The 21,039-nt window shown below is 55.8% G+C and overlaps 1 protein-coding gene and 1 long non-coding RNA gene across 2 annotated transcripts; one reads left to right on the top strand and one right to left on the bottom strand.

Annotated features, from left to right (window-relative positions):
• Positions 1-1,754: 1,754 nt before the first annotated feature.
• LHX1 (LIM homeobox 1) lies at positions 1,755-9,470 on the bottom strand. Its single transcript, XM_084864171.1, has 5 exons — positions 8,125-9,470; positions 5,952-6,178; positions 5,492-5,769; positions 3,936-4,101; positions 1,755-3,614 (listed from the first exon to the last, which is right to left on the bottom strand). Exons 1-5 carry the CDS (start codon positions 8,292-8,294, stop codon positions 3,235-3,237), a joined length of 1,221 nt encoding a protein of 406 aa, XP_084720297.1. The 5' UTR covers positions 8,295-9,470; the 3' UTR covers positions 1,755-3,234.
• On the top strand, positions 8,620-19,574 carry LOC311611727. Its single transcript, XR_014793142.1, has 3 exons — positions 8,620-8,747; positions 9,496-9,929; positions 18,288-19,574. It is a non-coding gene; the product is annotated as an uncharacterized lncRNA (long non-coding RNA).
• The last annotated feature ends 1,465 nt before the right edge of the window (positions 19,575-21,039 follow it).

The following is a 21,039-nucleotide window of genomic DNA, read 5'->3' as shown; positions in this document are numbered from 1 at the left end:
TGAGGGCAGGTGGCAAAAGGCACCAGCAGTGGCGGCTTTAAGATGGCTGCAGGGAGGAACCAGGCTGCCAGAGAGGAAACTGCCCTCTTAGGCGGGAGGGGACAGCCTGGGTGCTCCCCGCTGCCTGGCTGGCCAGGTCTTTCTCTGGCAGCTCCTAGCTCCACCGGAGTGGGGATGGTGAGGTGCTTTTCTGCACCTTAGAGCTAGAGGTGGCCGGTCCGATGGGAAGGAGAGCGAGGGTCCGATGGGAAGGAGAGCAGTTCCTGACATTTCTAGATTTCCTCTTCTCAGGCAGCCCCAACATTGACTGCTAAGCTTTGCCACCTGTTCAGGTGTTCGCTAGGGTTCAGGGGACAGCGCCAAGGCGGAAAGACTGAGCTGCTGCCTCAGAGCGCCCAACTCTAAAACGATTCTTATCAAGCGCCCCGATTCCACAATAAAGCTGCTAAATAATTCAGTAGGCTTGATAGGAAAATGCAGCTTTCCAACGAGGTGCAGTTAAATGAATGTCTTTAAAAGGGGTGGCTATAATAAATAAGTTGGCTAAGATTTAACACAAATAAACGCTAAATGGGGGTGGGGTGGGGGGGAGAGAAACAAACCCATCCAGTGATTGCATACAAAGCAGATAAAGAAATGTGCTACGTGCAGAGGCTAGGGGTTTCAGAAGTTTCTCCTGTATTTCATAAATTTGGATTTCTACAGGACACCATCAGATTCCTCCCTGATAGTCCTCCCCATTCGATAAGCCATCACATGGGTGCAGTGAAATATTGCTTATTTTAAAGCCTTCTTGTCAAGATGCAGTTGGTTGTGTCTTAACAAAATATGGAAACAACACTAGAAAATACATGCCATTTAATGTAAAACCTTGATTTTTAAAAAAGGGTAAAGTAAATAACCCAGTGTGAAATCTAGGTGATATGGAAAAGGAATCCTGGAACTCTAATAGGGTTTTGATATTAATACACACACACACACACACACACACACACACACACAGACACACGAATTTCATAGTAGAAAAAATATTTAAATTCCTTCCACACTTAATGAAGGGTTGGAAGGGACTGAACTACTTTTCAGAACTTATGGAAAACTGCGAGTTGACATTTGATTTCTATATTGGTTATTTTTATTCATCTCTCAAAGAAATGTGATATGTACCTGTACCAGCAAAATAATTTTCCTTCTGGGGAACTTCAAATGTAAAAAATACTATAAAACAACTATTTCATATCATTTCTGTGGAAGGGATTAAAGTATTTCACTTTCAGCTGTATTGTACATCCGTTTTACATTATCTTTCAAACCACCAAATTAGAAAACAGGATTATCTATGGGAAATGAATTCAAACTGAAAAAGACCACCTCTAACTCTATGTTTGCAGCTGACATTCACAAGTCCAGTCTTGTTTGTGCGGGGATGCTGGGTTGGGGGTGGGTGGGAGAGAGTACATGTGATCTCATGCCTAATCACAGACGAGGGTCATTCATTTTGAGCCATGGATTTTATTTCTATTTCAAATTCTGTATTAACTTATCAGCAAGTATCTCTTCAACTGTACCAGTTAAATCCACAGAATGCAAATCTGTAGTTAATAACAGCAGGAAGCCATGGAGAAAAGCTTGGCTGGCATTAGGAATGGGGTTCAACCACAGCCAAGGTGAAAACAGAGAACTCAGTCCTGCCTCGATTCTAAGGGGTCACCCTGCCTCCCTTCCAGATCTGAAAACATCAAATAACACACCGGTTATCTAAACATCAGGTTTTCTATTTTTATTAAAAACTCACAAATTTATTCAACATGTTTTCTTTCATACAGTGAATGGTCTAATATGCACTGGAGGTCACACAAGCTTAGGTTTATCAGAACAATAAAAGACATATGAGAAATTTAATATATAAAGAAAAAAGTAGCAGCTGCTGACTGCATATTTGACCATAAAATTTAAATATTTTGGACTTTTATTTTTAAAGACACAAAAATAAAACCTGTGTGGGTCTATATAAGTCATATTAACAATTCCATGAATGTTCAACAGGACTAAAAATTAGCAAAGATGTTTCTTTCTTAAACCTTGTAACACTTTTTTTTTTTTTTAACACTTTCTCAGGTTGTGGTGCCAGGCACCTTTACAGTATTTGTGCTATAATTATTCTATTTGGCAAGTGTCTGAATATCGTGTTTTCTTTTTGCCTTGTGTAAACAACACCTTTTTACATACTAGCACAGTGAGCTGTGAGCCCTGCAAATCTGTCAGAACATCTACAGGAAAAGAAAATGAACAATTTTGGTTGACTGCTCAAAACGTTTTGTTTTTGAACAAGAGGTTTCAAAACAGGATGTATTAGTAAAACACTGAACTCCTGAATTTAACATTATACGTAAACAGTTGACTGTTTTTAGTTCTCGTCTTTTTTAAAACTGTGTGTGTGTCTGTGTGTGTGTGTGTGTGTGACTGAAAGTAGAATACTTTTCTTGCACAGATGATGTTCAAGTCATCTTACTGAGAGGTCTGGCTGGAGACCATCCTATCCAGTGTGTCTGTGTGTGTAGGTGTGTAGAGCTTTGTGAAGGTAGAAGAGTTGATACTGAGGGCTTTACATTTAGAATTTTGCAATTTTGGCAAAAACAAAAAAACAAAAACCCAGAGAGACAAAATATATGTATATATGTATATATATATAGTCCCACCTGATGCACAGCAGGTCGACGTTTCTGAAGCTATCATAGTTTGCTGTCGCTGTTGCTGAACTGAGACCAACACTACTAGGTTTCCCACAGCCAACGCCCTCCTGGCTGGCCTGGGAGCACCCAGGGACGGCTGGGGGCGCAGCCTCCCTCCTGGGTCACCACTGAGCTGTGCGCCCCTGTGGCCTCCGAGGTCGTTCCTGTGCCGCCCACCGGCCGGACTCGCTCGCCTGCCCGCGGTGTCTGTCCACGGAGTCGGGTCCAGGTGGGAGGTGAGGAGAGGTCTGAAGCCCAGTCCTGCACCGGGCAAGCCAGCTCGCGGATCCCAGTCCCACCTCCAGGCAGATTTAAGTCTTTTGTCCTGTTTCCTTTACCCATTCAGCCTTCCCCAGACGGAAAGTGGTCCCCGAGGCTGGAGGAAGGTGGTGGTGGCGGTGGTGGTGGTAGGTGACTAGATTTTTATGATTTTCCCCTATTTTTCTTAAATAAAAGTTCATTTCTGTACAACCACGAACTCCGCGGACCGTGGAGACCCCCGCTACCATACGGCCGCCTCGTTCATTTCGGGAGGGTGAGACAGGTGGTTCCCGTAGCTCGCCCCGCCGTTGACCGACAGCGATGAGAAGGGCGGGCTTGGCCCGAAGACCTCGGCCGACATGGAGTGCAGAGGCCCGGGCAGGCTGGGCTCGGGGCTGGGCGAGTCCCCAGGGGGGTGCGCCAGGATGTCGGTGAACCGCTGCGCCTCGCTGGACGGATGGTGGCCGGGCAGTGGGTGCTCCAAGCCGCCCAGGGGCGTCCCGGACGGCCCGGACGACGGCACGAAAGGTAGGTCCACTGGTGTCTGAGCCTGCGAGGACGGGGGGCCTTGCGGGAAGAAGTCGTAGTTGCCTCCGGGCCCGTAGTACTCGCTCTGGTAATCTGCGGAGCGGCGGGGAGGGGGATGTCAGGGTGGGGTGGGACCAAGGGCAGGGAGGCGCCCTAGCTGGGGGCTCCCTTTCCAGGCTGGGAGCTGGGAGGAGGAGGCTGGTGCGTACGGAAGCCACGCGCTAACTGCCCACCCGCCCCATTCAGGGTCAGGGATTCCGCCTTCGGGGTTACTACCTCCCCCCAATTTAGTCCCCAGCCGCCCCCATCTCCCCTCCTGTCTGCAGAATGAGAGGAGCGCCGGCGGCGCTGCCACCCGCTTCCAACGAAGCCAACCCCGGCCTGGCCGAGCCCTGCCCGGGGCAGCACACCCACCTCCGTAGAAGGAGAAGGGCCCGTTGGGGAGGAGCTCGCCGGGCTCCAGGCGGTCCACGAGGGGCCGCATTCGGCGCGGGCTGCGGAAGAAGGCGTGGCGCCGGGCGCCCAGCGCGCTCAGCTGCTTCATCCTCCGTTCCTTGGAGCGGCGGTTCTGGAACCAGACCTGAAGCACACACACGCCACAGGGTGAAGCCACAAAAGCCCACTCCCCATTTCAGGTTCGCCGCCCGCCCGGCCCCTCGCCCTCCGTAGCCTAGCTCTCGGAGCTCCGTGTGCGCGTGTGTGTGTGTGTGTGTGTGTGTGTGTGTGTGTGTGTATGCGCGTGTTGTGCACGGTGTTGGTGTTGGGGGTGGGGTCCTCTGAGGAGGGCAGCGCTGGGCGGCCCCTGAGCCAACGGGGAACAGGATTCCCGTCTGGAGGACCTGGGCAAGCTGCCCTGCCCCGCGTGAGGCAGTTGGAGTTGTTTCTAACAGGCACGGTGTCATAGCTACAGCTTCTCGTCGGGGTCTGTGCACACATAGATACTCAACCTCCCCAAGCAGTGTCAGACACAGTTTCCCTCCAGGGTCCCTGGCAGCTCCCTCCCCGACATGATAGCAGACAGAGAACTAAACAGCCTCCTGTTGACATTCAGTCTCGCAAGGGTAGCGACACCAAAATGCACAATATGCTTTTCACACCCACACATCATCTTCCAGTGCCAACGATACTTATCCACAGCAGCGCACTCAAAGTGACACCGACATGCAGCCGACCATTCACGCGCGTGCACTTTGGCACAACCTCCCAGCCGCTGCAGGGCCTCCCTCAGAGGCGGTGGCTTGCAGGCGTGTGCACACTCAGTCTCCCAGGCGCACCCACCCACACCCTGGAAGAGCATCCAGGCCCATGAACGGGACAACTGCACTTGAGCCGGAGACTCCATCCGAAGCTCCTGCAGTCTCAGGTCCTTACAACACCAGCACAGCTGCCCAGAGGGCCACCTCCCCTCCCCATCCTACTTGGGACCATGAGGGAGGGCTGACTCCCGGGAGATGGAGGTGTCATCTTCTCACCAGGATGCCCCACCTCTCTCCGGAGGAGGAGTCTCTGCGCTGGGACTTGTCTAACTAGGGCAAGAGACCCACAAAGTTGGGGTTAGGGATGCAGAAGGAGGTCTCCTTATGCAGAAGTCAGAGGAACCATTAAGTTCCACAAGCACAGTGACCTCTGGGCTCCTTCGGAACAGGGGTAGGTGGTGCAGGGAAAAAAATAAGCGCCCCAATTCTCACTGGGTGTCCCACAACATCCCTTCCTCCAACCTCCTGCGGAGCTCCCTCCCGTTCCCTCCCTCCTCCGCCACCACCATCACCAGGAAGAGGAGGAGACCTAGGCCCTAGGGGTTTCCAGTCCTTCTAAACATTGGGCAGAGCTTCAAATGCCCAAAGGGGTAAGGGTGTGTGGTGTGTTTGGGCTTCTCCTCACTCCAAGGCCAGCCTCCGAAAACTTGCTCAGCTCCTGCAAGCTGGCCTGGAGGAGTCCGGCGGGTCTGGGGGAATTGGGTGGACCCTGACCTGAATGACGCGCATGTTGAGGCCCGTCTCCTGAGCCAGCTGCTCGCGGATGTGGCGCGTGGGCTTCGGCGTGGCGGCGAAGGCGGCCTTCAGCGTCTCCAGCTGCTTGGCTTTGATGGTGGTGCGCGGCCCCCGCCGCTTGGCGCCCAGGTTCTGGTCGTCGTTCTCATTGCTGCCCCCTTCCTTGTCCGAGACGTTGGCGCTCTCCGAGTCCTTGGCGTCGTCCTGCGACGGGTCTTGGGAGTCCGGAGACAAGCTGGGGTCACTGCCCGTGGTGGCTGGAGAGAAGGAAGGGACAGGTGTGAGCGGCGGCCTTGGCAGAGAGAGAGAGAGAGAAAGAGACAGAGAGAGAGAGAGAGAGAGAGAGAGGGAGAGAGAGAGAGAGAGAGAGAGAGAGAGAGAGGGACCTTCCTCTCCCGGGACCTGCCCGCCCCCGGGGAGCGGGCGAGCGGGGCCTCACCCGAGTGGAGGCTGTTCTCTTTGGCGACGCTGCTGTTGCTCAGGTAGTCCTCTTTGCAGACGAACTTGTTCTCGTCGATGATGTAGAGCTCCTCGCCGGTGGAGAGCTGCTTGTTACACATCATGCAGGTGAAGCAGTTGAGGTGAAACACTTTGCTCCGCGCCCTCCGCACCAGGTCGCTAGGGGAGATGCCCTGCGCGCAGCCCGCGCATTTTGTACCGAAACACCTGCAAGAGGAAAGCGGTGAAGGGGGCAGAGAACACAGAGGCAGGGGGGAAAGACAGGGGGAAATAAATAAGCAGAAAATGGAGGAAGGCGCAAAGGAAGGGGGAAATGAAGAAAGGGAGAGAAAGCGCGCGAGCAAAAAAAAAAAAAAAAAAGTAAGAAAGGCAGAATGCCGATCAAGTAGGCAGGAAGAGAGCGCGGGCCCCAGGACAAGTCGGGAGGAGATACGTTTGGTTCGAGTGAGAGTGAAGGAGATACATTTGGTTCGAGTGAGAGCGAGCGGGGCCCAAACTGCCCCTGCTCCTAGACTCACGCCCAATGTTGTCCCCAAGGAAAAAAAAACGCTGCCCGAGAAGGCAGCACGGCGGAGACGGACGGGAAGGGGGAGAGGCACTTATTTTCCGATTAGATTCAGAGAAACAGTCCAATTCTAACCAGAGCGCCTTCTAATCGCCTCCCCGGTGGCGCCGCTTTCTCTTCTCTTCGCGCCCTTTCTCCTTCTCCTTCACCGCCAAAGGGACCGCGCACTGGCGGCAGTGGGAGGGGGGTGGAGGGCTTGGCAGGTCCAGTCCCGCTGCAGGTGAACCAACAGCCTGGGAGGGCCCAGACGGCCGCCGCTGGACCTGGACCGCCGCCACGTTCAAGCCCAAAGACAGGCAGGTTGGCGCAGGCGAGAGCCCAGGCTTGGCTGTAGACACCGGGACGCGCTTTGCGGGAGGGCCGGGCCTCTGGGGGCCCCCTGGCACCGCTCGCAGCTCCCCCGGCTGGGTTCCAGCCAGCACCAGGGGAAGCAGCGGGCATGGCCTGCCGAGGCTCAGAGGTTCAGCCTGGGCTTCTCCTGGCAATGCCAGCCTGCACGGCGTTTTGCTCCACAGCCTCCCTTAACCAGAGCCCCGCGTCCTGGGGTGACACTGGGGACGGGTGGCTTTGAACTCCCACCCGCCATCCCCCAGTTTGATCTGTCAGAACAGACTCCGAAGAAAACAGAGACCTCGTCGGCCCAGTAAACTGGGAGATTTCAAGCACCCGCGCGGGGAATTACAGATCGCGTTTGCTCCGGTTCGCTGTTGACCTGTGTGTTTGTGTGGGTTTGGTGGCCGAAATAGTGAATTGAAGAGAATACAATTAAAATGCTAAATGGATGGGGTGTCAGGAGAATTTGAGGCTCCCCCCCCCCAGGTTTCCGCAAGGAGGTGGCGGGGTGATGGGCAGTGCTGGGGAGAAGAGCTCAGAGTGGATTACCCGCCCCGGAGCCAAAGTCCGCGTAGGGCGGAGGCCAAACCTCCCGCCGTCCCCAGGCGGCGGGGTTAGCCGGGGAAAACATCTCCATGGAGGCTGCAGCCTCTGGGCATTTCACCGCGACGGGGAGGCAGTTTGCCTAGGCCAGCGCTAGGAGGGGACCGGTTGGGGTTTAGGGAACGCCGGGAATGTGTAGGATAGGGGCGATTTCCTGCCGCTGCCTAGGCAGGCGGCGGTGGCACCCCATGCAAAAAGCCCCGCGGTTCCCGCCAAGACCTCTTGGAAACCTCAAGCCTGGGCGGGCGGCGGAGAGCTAGACGGGGCTTCAAAGCTCAGCCTGGAGGGCAAGCAACCCAGGAGGCCGGGAGGATGCAGCTGCTGGAGAGCTCCGCGCACCACCGGTGGGGAAAGAGAGCAGCCAAGGCCGCCGCGCTGCCTTCCTCCGAGCTTTGGAGGGGCTTCTGGGCACGGCGGGCTCGGACCCTTTTTTCCCTAGGCACGTGCAGCTAAAGCCGAGACCCACCGTTTCCAGGATGCAAGCAGGGAGCCCAGCGCGCCAGCTGGCCAAGAGGCGGGCGCCTGCGGGACGTCGCTGCCCTCTCCGAAGGCAGCCCCTAACGCACCCACGCTGACCTCTGACCCGTGGCTGGCCCCCCGGAGGGCCCTGGGGAAGAAGGGGGCGGCAGGGGCCAGCGAGGGAAGGACTCACCGGAAGAAGTCGTTCTTGCAGTAGAGCTTGCCTTCCCGGGAGAAGCACTTCTCGGTCAGGTTGCATTTACATTCGCAGCACTGGACGCACTTGACGTGCCAGGCCCTGTCCAGCACGTTCAAGAGGAAGCGGTCCAGGATGGGCCTTTTGCAGCCGGCACAGTGCACCATGGTCTTTGGTTTAGTCGGGCGAGGCCCGGAGGGAGAGGAGCAGGTCGAGCAGAGAGGGGTGGACTCCCCAAAGACGACCGAAACGAGCTCCCCAACCCTTCCAAAAAGAGGAGACACACTCGGCGGCGGGGTGCAAGCCAAAATCCGCACCAGGAAATCAAAAGAGGGGAAAACAGGGCAAACGGGGGCGCCAGCCTAGGTGTCCCAAGGCCCCGGGGCTCAGCAGCGCCACCACAGCTCCCGGGGCGAGGAAAGGAGTCTCCGGCGGCGGCGGCGGGTGCGAAAGCGACTCTTCTGCCCGGAACTCTCGGAGGAGTGAAGGTCACCGAGGCGGCGAGGGTAACGGAATTAAATAAATAAAATGGGGGACGGTGAAGAAAGAAGAGGTCGACGACGCGACGACGAGCTATTTTGCAGGGAAAGCGAGCGCCGCCGAGTTCTCACGGGCTTGAGGTAGAGCTGTCAGAAGTCAAAGTGCATCTGCTTTTGTCGGGAGTCTGAGGGCGGGTGGTAACGTGTGCCCGGCTGCCCGCCGCCACCGGGATGTCCCCTCCTCTTTTTTATATAAAAGAAAGAGAACAAAATGAGTAAGAGAAGCTTTGGATCCTAAGCTGCAGGCATCGCACAGCGGGGTCGGGGCGTGCTGGGCGCCCAGGGTGGGCCGGGGGGAAGGGGCGGGGGCAGACCGAGGGAGGAGGAGGAGGAGGAGGAACAGAGGAGGGGAGGGCGGGAGGAAGATCCCGTAGTTGACTGCTGTTGCTTGGGCTTCTCCCCTTTTGGAGAAGTGTTTGTGTCAATCGAGAAAGGAGGGGGGACAACTCCGGAAGGATGCAGCCGGGCGCACTCGCTCGCTAGCTTCCCACCGCCCCAGCCCCGTCACCTCGGCCCGGGGCCTGCCCGGCGGCCTCCGCGTCCTCGGGACCGACCGCCCTCCCAGCGCCCGGACTCCGGCGGGAGGCGATTCGGGCCGGCTCCTCACCGCGCCCGGCGGGGCATCGCGGCTCCGGTCACAATTCGCGGCCGCCTGGGCGCGCAGCCCCGCATCGCTGGCCCGCGCTCCGGCTGCAGGCGTCCAACCCCGCAGTCGCTCGACTTTTTCTTTTTCTTGTCCCCTCTTTTTTTCGTCGTGGTTTCCTTGCTAGCCTCTTTCTTTCCTTTCTTTTTTTTTCCTTTCTTTCCTTTATCCCCCCCTCTTTTGCAGCGGGAGGAGTCGGGAAGAGGGGGAGTAGCTTAGAGCGCTTTTTAGAAAACGTCCTGGCGCAGCGGCGACAGTTCTGCGCGGCCGGAGCAGCTCGGCACCGGCCGCCGCTGTCGCCGCCCCGGGCCGCGGGGTCGTTGCTTGCTGGCTCTCCCTGGAAAAGCGTCCCTCTGTCCCCGGCGCGTCTCTCCCCAGCTCCGGCGGCTCGGCCACTGCTCCCGGCTGTCGGCGGAGCTCTAGAAGCCCCCTCGCCTTAATGCAGCGCCCGCCGACGTCACCGCGGCCCGCGACCAATCAGCGGCCCGCGGTCCCTCCGTAAACCATCCTGCATCCCCAGGCCGGGGCGAGTGCGGGGGAGACCGCGTCTACAGCATCAGCGGCGGCCGCGGCGGCGGCCCCGGCGCTCTGCAAGGTGCCCCCGGCCCCCTCCGGCTCCGGTAAGGCCCCGGTTTCGGTGGGAACGCGGGAGCAGGGCAGGCGGGAACAGTTCTGCTGGAGGGGAGGACGTATTCCAAGATCAAACCTGGCTGAAGACAGGAGTGCAACTGGGTCTGGGAGCCCCGGCGGCTCTAGGTTAATTCATTGAGTGCTGGCTTTCCCCCCCACCCCTTTTCCTTGCAATCTTGACCTAGAAGTTTGGCCCGAACCCAGGGCGCGTCTTTGGGGGGAGTGGTGAAGGGAGGGCCGTTGGCGGCAGGATTTCCCTCCTCCGGTCCTTCCTCCTGCTCTCCCCCCCCCCCCCCCCCATCCATCCAAAGTCCACCGGGTCCCTGCCTCGGGGAGATCTAGGTGTCTGTTTCCCGCGGCGCCTTCTTGTCAAGTTGATTCCGGCGGTTTCCTGACGGGGGCGGGGGAGGCCGGAGGCGCGGCGCCCGGGAGGGGACGGGAGTGGGTGGGGAAACGCCTTGGGTGAAGAGTTGCAATCTGGACGAGTTGTTGTGAGAAAACTGGGATCCGGAGACACCTTTTACACATAAAAACAAGCGGCGAGGCGGGAAACCGCAGGGCCACAGGGGCGTGTGGGGGTGGGGGTGGGAGTAGGGTGGGGGTGTCGATGGGAAGGCGGCCGTGGATTGGGGTGTGCAGCGCAGTGGCAGGGTGAGCCTCCCCTGTTCCAGGCCTCGGGCTGGCCTCAACTTTCCCAGACAACCGCCGACAGTGCACCCCCTCCCGTGTTCGCTTTCAGGGAGCAGCCCCAAAACCTTCACCAATTCCCGCGCAGAGTATAAACTCCGGACCACTGTCCACGGGGGCGGATTATCACGGACATGGGGGTCGCTTCGGGGTCCCGAAAGCCTTAGCCTCAAAGAGTCAGCCTGGCTCCCTGGCCCACACCAGTCAAACACCAAATTCCGTTTCCACGGCCGCCGTGCCTATGCCGTGCCTGGGATTTCTCCCCAAGTGAAATTTGAAGGCGGCAAAGCTAGGCAGTCCTGCTGTTTTGCTCCCCCCTTTTGTTTGTTTGTTTGTTTTATTTTGTTTTTCTTCCGGAGAAGGGGTGCTAGGGAAGAGTATCTGGCCCTAGCTAGCGTGGGAGAAAGGAAAAAACAGGCAATCAGCCCGGTCCAGCCGGCATTTGGGGACTAGCCCTCCTACCCCACAGGAGGGGCAGGGTCAGCCATCCCTATACCAGATCCGGGGCTCAGGAGGGGAAAATGAGCCCCGAACCCCACCTGCACTGAGCTTGGGGTGGGTCGGGGCAGGGAATCTAAGCCCTTTGCAAACAGAATACCCTCTTCGGGCGAACCGGCAAACGGCTGCAGCGAATTTGGGTTGAGCCTCAGAGGGGTTGGGATTTTGGAGTTCTACCAGCGCCCCTTGTCTGCCTTCATATCTCCGCCCGCACCACCCTACAAGCCCGGGGCCTGCGGACCGCCCCGGCCTCGCCGCCGGCCACCTTTCCTGGGAAGCCCGGCCCCGCCGCGCACCTCCGCTCCGCCCACCCCGACCTCTGGGTGCGCAGCCCCTACCGCCTCCGCCGCACCCCTTCACACACACACACACACACACACACACACACACACACACACACACACGGGTTCGGGCTCCTCATTGCGGGGAGGGCGGTGCTGGAGTTGGTTATCTCTGGGGCTAGCCGGGGATGGGAGGCCGTTTTCCAGCCCAGCCCGCGGGCTCCGGAGGCTCAGACGCGGCTGTGTGCTCCCCCTGCGGACCCACACTTCAGGAGGAACAAGTCCGCCCGCACCCGGGCCTCCAGGACCCAGGAGACGCTAGAGATACGCGGGATCCTCGCCGCCTCCCGCGGGGCCCGCCGCGCCCGGTCGGTCCCGGGGAGGGGCCGGACCAGCCCCGCGGCCCCCGCGCTCCTCCCTCCCCCAGCTGTCCGGGTTCTCGCCGCCAGCGCCCAGGACCCAACCGCCCCTTTCTGGGATCTATAGCGGACCCGGTCCCAGCGGCTCGCCACCGCCCCCACCCCAGCTGGGCTTCTTCTTATGCAAAGCAGACGGGCCACGGGGGGTTGGGGAGGGCGGTCGGCGGGGGACCTGTGAGGTGACAGCTGGACCCGGCTGCGGGCCCCTCCTGAACCCCACACCCGCCGCCGCTTCCGTCTGGGTGGGCAGGAGGTGGCTGCACCCATCTGGGGGTTCAGGGAACCCTCCAGGGGGGGGGGGGCAGCGTGGCAGAGGCTGAGGCCAGGATGCGGGTTCTGGGACAGCGGCCTCTGCTTGTCCGTGTCCAGATGGCTAGTAAACAGGGCCCCGGGAACCAACCCAAGCGTCTACTGGGAGGTCAGGGCGCGCCTCCTGGCCCTGGATTCTAGGTGGAAAGTCCAGATTTAACGCCTCCAGGGGGACAGCACACCAGATTGATATTTTCGTTTCCACTGGGTTTTTATTTTAAAATGTAATTGGGCACAGAGACACGGAGAGGACACTGAGCGAGCTTTATTTCTCCGAAGCCGCTCAGCTCAGCTCAGCTCTCTGCTTTTAAACCAAAGGCCGCTCCGTGGAGACCAACAACCTTCCCGCTGCGCACACCCACACCTCCCCGGGTCCCCTAAACTCTGGGCTGGGCGCCCCAGGGTGCTCCCACCTCGCCCCACACACTCTCGGGGAAGGCCCTGAAGCCGGTTTCCACAGGATGGGCTTTTCTCCCGAGCAAAGCCAGCCCTCCCCGGCCGCTCTGCAGTTTGGGGGGACAAACAGGAGGGAGAAGTGGTCTGAACAAGCCCTACCCTACGCCCCTTTCTCACCGCTGCCTTCTTGGTTCCGAACCCGCGTCGCCTCCCTCCCCCACGTCCCCGAGTGGCTCCTGAGGCCCAGGACCCGAGTCTGCTCCGCTGTTGATCTCCCAAGCGCGGCCACCGTGGGCGCCTGTCCCTCCTCGCCCTCAGCGCTCCTATCCAGCCACGACCCCGGCCCGGGGCGGAGAGGCCGCGGGGCCAGGAAGAGGAGGAGGAGGGAGCCCTGGACGCCGCCCGCCCCAGGGGCCACGCCAACCGCACGGACCCGGCGAGGACGCCCGCCCGGAGGCCACGCAGGAAACTGGCCCGAGCCTTCCCATCCCTCCCCCTCCTCTCTCAGCCGCTCCCGCCTGCGGCTGCCTTCCTCTTACTCCACCCGGCTCTCCTGGAAACGACCTATTGTGTGCAGCCCGAGGTGCCCTGGCCCAGGCCGTGCGAGCGGGGTCGGCGTTATCTCCTTGTTCCCCCTCCATCCCCCCCAGGAAGAACCCCCAAGTGAGACGGTTTGCTCGGGGACCCGTCCGTCGGGCATGACGGAAGGAGAGAAGTTTGGGGGGCTTGTCACCTCGCCCCACTACGTGCTTGGCCTCGGCCAGGTTTTCCCAAGCGAAGGCTCGGTGGTGGAGACTGGGGCGGGGGGGCGGGGGGGGGTAGAGGGGTACCCAGAGGCCAGGAAAGGGCGGCATCCGGCGGGCGTCACGGTGAGCGCTCGGCCGGGAAACCACCGGCTTCCCACCAGGCTGGCGGCTCCGGGGCGCGGAGAGCGGAGCGGGGTCAGGCGAGCGCGGCGATCTCCGCTGCGAGTCGGTGCTGCGGGGCCTCCGAAGGGAGGGGGCCAGGGAAGGCAGGGGAGGGGGGAGCGAGGGGAGAGGAGGGGGGAAGACTGGGGGCGGGAAACCAGAGGAAAGAGCGGAGTGTGGAAGAGTGAGCCCCGATGATAAAAGACGAGCTGGGGGAAATCCATGGAAGAGTAGAGGGAAAGAAAGGGGAAAGACATTCAGCAACAACCACCAAAAAAAATTAAAATAAAATAAAAATAAGGCAGCGGCGGGGCAGGCTCGGAGCTCAGGCCCCTCAGCCTGCAGGCCTTGGGGACAGGGACGCGGCGGGGGTGTGACGGGCGCGCTCGGAGGCGGGAGCAGGGGAGGCGGTGTGTTGGGTGGGAGACTCGACTCGGCGCCCGTGGAAAAGCGTGCGAGCGGCTCTGGGCAGGAATCCAACAAATAAATAAAACGTCTAAGACGGCGTGACAACAATGTGTATTTGGGTGCGTGCCCGTGTTCCCCTGTCTGAACACACACACCCCGTAAGGAAGACAAACGGGGCTCGTGCCTCCGAGTAATTAATCCTCCCACTAATTGACTCTCTCCCCTTACCTAATGGCGATGGTCACTTCGAGATCTGGAGAGATATCAAGTGGAAAGAGAGACCCCCCCCCCCCAAAAAAAAGCTAGCGAACTACCTTTGGGAATGGGACTGAATCCTTTCTGGACTTGGCTGCTCTAAGCCCCCCTCCCCTCTTTTTTTTTTGGGGGGGGCAGAGTTCAATAGATGGTGCTGCTTCCCCAGCCCCTCCATGTTTGCATTAATAAAAATCTCTGATTAGGGGTGACCAGGAGCACCCCCCCCCCCACATACACACACACACAGAGGCCCTTCATCAATCTCAGAGGCTGAAAGCCACCCACTGCCCCTTTGCTGGACATTTCCTACCTCTGGGCAGCACCAAATCTCCCCCTCCCTGACTGCTCCCCCCTTCCCCCAGCCCAGCCCTGCTCCCCTTCTTTCAGTCCCTGTTTTCCCACACCTGAGGTGTGTCCTGCAGCCCTGGCTGGGAGTGGGGGAGGTTTTGAATGGTAGATGGAGAGAGGACTGCGGGAGGGATGGGGTCAGGGCAAGGGTGGGAAGAGTCTTCTGGGACAAACCCACCCAGATAGGAGTGGAGAGACAGGGAAGCACAGTGGAGAGGGAGGCACACCTGGCAAGTGTGAGGACCCCTCCCCCCCCAGAAGGGAAAAGAGGTGGCCATGTGCTGTGGGGGAGGGCAGGAAGGTGACCCTGTTTCTGTGACTGTGTGTCTTAGGGAGACAGTTCTATCTGTGTGATCCTGGGGAGGGGCTCCTCTCACTCCCCCCACAGCACCCCCAATTTACATCCTGGAAAAAGAGGCAGGAGAACGTTGGACTTGGCAGGAAGGGGGGCCGAAGGCCTGCGGGCTGCCTGTGATGCAGCTTTGAGGCTTGGGTTTGGGAGGTGGATGTTAACTTGCGCCCCTTGGAGTTGGCAGGTCTGCCCTGTTGGCCTCCTCAGAGACTAAATAAGTAATTGTTGAGATCCAGAAACCAGCCAGTCTAGAGGGAGAGAGGAAGGAGAGGGAAAGGGCAGCACCCCAGGGGGGAAAAAAAAATCCCCCACCCCACTAAACACATTCTTAATTGTCCCTTGGGAACATTTATATATTTGACCAAAGCAAATCCCCAAGCAGGAACAGCAAGATTCGTCATAGGGGCTGGCAGTCCAGGGAGAGTTGGGGTCTAGAGAAGGGGGAGGTGGGGAGACGCGGGCGGGCGTGCGTGAGAAGGTGAGAAACTTGGCTCCTCTCTCCCTGTCTGTCATGCTTTAGAAAGAAAGTGAGCAGGAGGAATAAAGTTCCGGAGGATGGAAAGAGAAGGGCATCTAAAAGGCAAATCCAAAGCAGAAAGGAAGGAACGTGAAGAAGAAAGAAAAAGGCGGGGAAGGGGTGGGGGGAGAGGATAATAAAAAAGGGTGAAGGCGGCCCCAGGAGGCTGGGCCTTGTCCCAAACCATCCGTCTTCATTGTCTCCGTGTGTGCAAAGGCAACTCCGGCATAAGGAAAAGCCACTATTGGAGCCGAGGCTTTATTTTATATCCTATACATCAGGAGGGAGGCAAAGCTTTATTTTCGCCAAGAGACAGATATTTTATTTCTCTCTTACGGTTTTATGTGTGAGAGATGTCAGGTTGCCACAATGGATGGCTAATGCATAGGCAAGAGGAAGCCGTGTTGGCATGCTGTGTGTCATGGGGTCTTGGGGAGGGGGTGAGTGGGTCTGGGATTTAGGGCTGATGGGACGCTCTGGGGGATTTCTGCTAAAACATCTCTCTTCATAAATCCAGAAGCATGGTCAGCTCAACAGGGAGAAGAAGGAGTTTTAGAGGGAAAAGAGTTGGGCTTAGTAATAAACGAACACACAAAGGAACCGCTTACCTTCCAACAGGCTCGGGCAGCCGGGGCCAGGCGGCCCTGTGGAAAGGCAGAGACCCGTGTCCACATACACACTCCCCGTCCTCAGGGAAGGACTTTTCCTACAGAACCCAGTGCCACTTAACGTCCTATCCCCGTTTTATAATTTTCCGCCTTTCCCTTCCTCATCAGAAATCTTTTTTTTTTTTTCACCTCCTCGGAGCCTTGGGGTGGTGGTGGGGGAAGCTATTAATTTGCAAATCATCTGATCTGTGAAAGGATCAAGATGCCTGTTTTTCACCGTTAAATCCAATGTCTTGAGCGGACACACACATGCACACATGAGCCCATCACGCTGTGAATCCTGATGGGGGGTAGGGGCCAGATTTGAATCCAAGAAAAGTATGCTTTCTCCTTCGGGGTCTGTGCCCAAATGAAGTCTTAGATCTCAAACTACATAATGCTCATATTTTTAAACCCGGAGACAAGGGGGAGATGAGGTGACAAAGAGACAGAGAGAGGGAGGCGAGGGAAGTGTGTTAATTAACATGTTCCATTTAGGACTTAGACTAGTATCTCCTACTCCCAACCCGCCACCTGCCAAATAATTTCTTACAAGAATTACCTTTATTCACTCTAATGTCCTATTTTTAATTTTTTTAAAAAAAGTTCTTGGTTTTATAGTTACTGTGGAGCGAAAAGATGACCATGTTTTTTCCCTCTTTTATGAGAATCCGCGGCGACATAGTCTCTAGACAGTGGGGACCTGGCCACACTGTCCTTACCTGTGGCCTTGGGACAAGACATTTCCTCTTCCTGGGCCTCAGTTTCCCCCTGTGTCACACATGGGGATGGGGCTAAATAGTTGCTGAGATCCCTTCCAGTTCCAAACTCCTCCGACCGAAAGAGATAATGTGTGAAAACACTTTGTGAACGCTAAAGCCGGACGAATGGGGGATGATTATTACGATTCTAATCAATCCTCTTTTCTCCACATGGATCTTGGCTGTTTAGTGCCGGCAAACAAGCTAAAGAGGGCCTAAAGCGAGAAAGCTTAGCGGGGATAGGAAAGCTCCGTGGCATGGACATAAAAAAACCAAACCTGCATCTCCAGAAACATTCTGTCCCTGTGTGGCCCCCAGGCCCCGGGGGGGGGGGGGGGCGGAGTGGGGGGGAGAGGAGGGAGGCCCAGCTTGGTCTGATGCATTTCAGTCTACATGGAGGCACAAAGTGCATTTCTTCCAGAGCATCACTTGTCTCCAAGCGACTGACAGAGGAACCTGATGGGAAGGAGATTTGCAATTGTGTGGGGTTTTTTTTCCAGAAAGAAAGGAAAAAAGCAAGGTGTAGCTGATTAGCAAGTTAATTATTTCAGTACCCCAAGGGTTCTAGTACGGTGGTAAGTTGTCCGGTCCTGGTGTAATTTCACAGTCCGTGCATTTCCCTGTGAGCACCTGGGGTGCCGGGTCTGTCTCTCTCCATCCACCTGCCTTATGTCTTCCTGACACACCTGGGGAGATGAGCAGGGGCTGGGGTGATAGATAGCACAGGGTATGTATTTGGCCTAGGCTGCAGGGGGGCTGGGAGGGGGGCGGGGGCAGACAGAGAACAGAATGGAGGAAGCCTCTACCTCTACTGAGTGTTAATTATCTGCCCTTCTTTCTTCTTTTTATTTTTTAAATCTTTTCAAAAATAAATATTAATGAGGCGGGTTATCGGAAACTGGAGCTGTTGTGAGGTTATTTCCCAGACTTAGCACAGAAAGAAACTGGGTTTGAGTGGCCTTCTGGCCTCTCACCTCCTCCCAGCCCCGGCTGGCTCTCCAGTGCTCTATTTGCTTTCCCAACTCTGGCCACCACTTGGTCGGCTGTGACCTCCTCCAATCTGATTTCAAGATCGGATTTCCCCTTGGGGCCGAGGAGGAGGGAGGATTGTGTGGTCAAACGGACACCTCCCTCAGAGAGATAAGTTGGGGATGTGAACGTGAGCCTCGGAATTAGCAGCTTTTGCTGCTCTCTGCTCTCCTGGCTGCTAGGGCTGGTGCCCTGCTGCTCCTCCCGAGATGGACAAGGGAGGGCTCGGCAGTTTACTTAAGAGTGGTCCCATCTGCTCGGCCTGGCCTTTCATAAGGGGAGGGATTTATGCAGCGTCCTTGTGCACAGACCTGGGATTTGCCTGAAAACCTTGGGCCTCTGAGAATATTACCGAACGCTAAAATGTTCAGCCACGGAGATGATTCATGATTTATCTGCAAGGACAGGGTGCGCGTGTGTGTGTGTGTGTGTGTGTGTGTGTGTGTTGGGCAGAGGCACATGGATGGGTACTTGTCACCGTTCTTACTTCTAATCCAAACATTAGGAATTTTTTTTTTTCTATATTCACGCAGGAGACAGTGCATGGCACCAAGCTCTGGAGAGCCAACGTCCTGACCGGAGCGGTGTGAAGATGATGCCATGCTTTTTGGTGCAGGCTGGCTGGTATCCCTGCTGTTGGAGAGGGGCCGGGGGCTGCTGGAAAGACAGCTCTGATGGCTGCAGAACCTATAAAAATTGCAGTTGGCAAAGGACTTGGGGAGTGAGGTGGATCCAATCAGTGTTCAAATTCTACTCGGCCATCTTTGGTCTTTATGTCTCGGTAGGAGAGAAGTTAAGAGAAAACGACAATCCAGGGGCCCCTATTTCATGCCCAAAGGAAGCCTAGTGGTGACAAACCACACACCAGGGAGCTGGGTTTTGAGGTTCCATGTGCAGTTTCAGCCCTGGTTCCTGCGAGATTAAGAAGCCTTTCCCAAGTTTTGGAAAGGCCCACAACGTGTCATTTATTCACAATCTTTGGGAGTAAGTTCAGCCTCTCTCACTGCCCAGCGGCTGGAAAGGGAGTGTTCTCAGCTGGTATGACCCTCATTTGTGGTTCTACCATTTTCTTGCTCGTGCCCCAGGCTGCACTGTGGATGAAGACCCCAGCTTCTCAGCTGCTGAGTTTTTCTTTTCTCTCAGGCCGTGCATTCGTTAGCCCGCCTATGAGGTCGTTGGCCAGCACACATTTTGAAAGGTGAGATGGCAGACCTCTAACTGTGTAAGGCCGACCTCATTTGGGCTCAAGAAAGGATAGTTCACTCTTAAAAAAAAAAAAAAAGAGAAGCAGGGAATCGTTTCTATGAATCTTTTAGTGAAGGATTTACTACTAATTTCATCGCACTTTTTACTCATTCTGAATGAATAACTTTGTCAGTCAACCCGAGGGTCTGCAGAACCTATAAAAATGCTTCCTTTGGTCTCCTTCTTTTCACACATGCTGGGGCTCGGGCCTGCCTCTGACAGACTGGGGAGGAGTAGAAACATTCCAGAGACCAGGTCTTAGAATGTTATCTCTTCTCCCACCCCAAATCCTCACCCTCCATTTATCTCTCAAATACAAATGCAGGGACCTCCTAGGGAAGTGTGAAGGGATGGATTTTAATCAGGTTTGGGGAAGGAAGGGGGATGCCTTGAGACCAGAGAAAGATGGGGACAGTTGGAATTTTTTTTAACACTCCTCTGTTACCACTTCTTATGTGTTGTATAGGATGTCTCACAAAGTATGCGTTTGTTCCGGTAATCTACAGTGTATTATGTGGCCTTTGCCAAATGCTGCTTGGTCAAAACAGTGTTAAATAAAATTGTAAGAAATGCTACCAGGGCCTTGCATGGGTTATTTAATTCTATCAATGATAAACAATGTTAATGTGCAGCATCTCAGATGGCACAATAATCATGTTTCATTTGTATATGCTGAGATATAGTTAAGCATGAACGATACAGTTTTCCAACACATATATTTCCCAGTGATTACTTAGGAGAAATGTGATGGGAATAGCAGAAACCTCTTCTCTCTCCACATTTACTTGCGCCCTGCACACTCACACTGTCAGTCACACACATTCGCACAGCTGGCCAGCCCCGTATGTATCGTCCTACATATGTCTCCACCGGTGAATATAAAGTACAGATTCTGTAAAGGTTGATCTAACTTTTTGCACCTGTGCATAATTACAGACACATGTACCAGCATTCTACAAACTTTGGTACATCTATACCTATTCCTCACAAACCCGTAACTGCCTCATAGGTAATGCTGACACGAACGTGCATACCATCCCACATGTGGCTATCTATGTGCACACATGTAAGTGCTCTCACTGCAGATGTGAGAGTGCCCATATGCAAGAGGATCGTCTGCACAGGCTCCTACGTCAGTGTGCATCTAGGTGCATGTGCACTTCTGCATGCACACACTCCTGCACCCCTGCTCTGGGGCATCCGCTGACGCCCACGGGCCAGGTGCAGCAGCTGCCCGTTACTCTCGGAGGTCCCAGGGCTGTCGGACAATATCTGAACTGGGTGTTTGCCCTCTATGAGTCCCCAGGCACTCAGGATGGGAGGCCAGGAGGAGCAGGGTCAAGATGCCAGCCTGCCTGGCCTCTGAGGAAAACAATATGAAAATGGGGGGGCAGGAGTTTGGGTAGCTGGTCTCTGCAGATAAAGATGCCTCCAAAAAAGGATCATTTTTTTTTGCTCATTTAACAAATGAGTCAGGGTACCATCTCTGGTCCTGGTTCTGCTGCCAGTCAGCCTAGATAAACTGCTCTCTCAACCTCAATTTCTACCTCTGGAAAGTGTAGTACTGGCCCAGACTGGTGGTTCTCAACCCTGGCTGCTCAGTAAGATCATCTGGGGAGCTTTTAAAAAGCACAGGCACCTGGCTCCACCCCAGACCAACTAGATCAGACTCTCTGGAGGTGGGTGCCCAGCATTTTATTATTATTATTATTATTATTATTTTAAAAATTAAAATAATAATAATAATAGGAGATTCTATACATATTCAACCAACATTGAAACCTACTGGCCTAAATGTTCCCAAGGCCCTTCTAGCCCTTAAACTCTATGTCACGGAGGACCTTTTATATATAAAGCACTGTGCTGGGCACCAGGGCACGCTGTTGAAAGTTCTAAATTCACTCACGAGATCATAAAAAGTCACTGAAGTTATTCTTTTAGTTTAGGAAGAGGATACTTTTTGAACAAACTATATTTGTTCTGGAAAAACTCGTGCCTGCATTCCCAGCTATCTCTGTTCCCTTCCATCTTTGTTCCAGT

This window comes from Pipistrellus hanaki (genome assembly GCF_964339955.1).
Source record: "Pipistrellus hanaki genome assembly, chromosome: 16".
NCBI lineage: Eukaryota > Metazoa > Chordata > Mammalia > Chiroptera > Vespertilionidae > Pipistrellus > Pipistrellus hanaki.
The sequence above is the reverse complement of the archived record's forward strand: the minus strand, read 5'-3'. Positions and strand labels throughout refer to the sequence as shown.

What these genes read in the sequence shown, in the direction of transcription:
- LHX1 (XM_084864171.1), bottom strand. Translation starts at nt 8,294, where the DNA reads ATGGTGCACTGTGCCGGCTGCAAAAGGCCCATCCTGGACCGCTTCCTC. An exon ending in AGAGAACAGCCTCCACTCGG is followed by an intron (nt 5,770 to 5,951) that starts GTGAGGCCCCGC and finishes CCTTCTCTCCAG; the next exon opens with CCACCACGGGCAGTGACCCC. An exon ending in TCAACATGCGCGTCATTCAG is followed by an intron (nt 4,102 to 5,491) that starts GTCAGGGTCCAC and finishes TGTGTGCTTCAG; the next exon opens with GTCTGGTTCCAGAACCGCCG.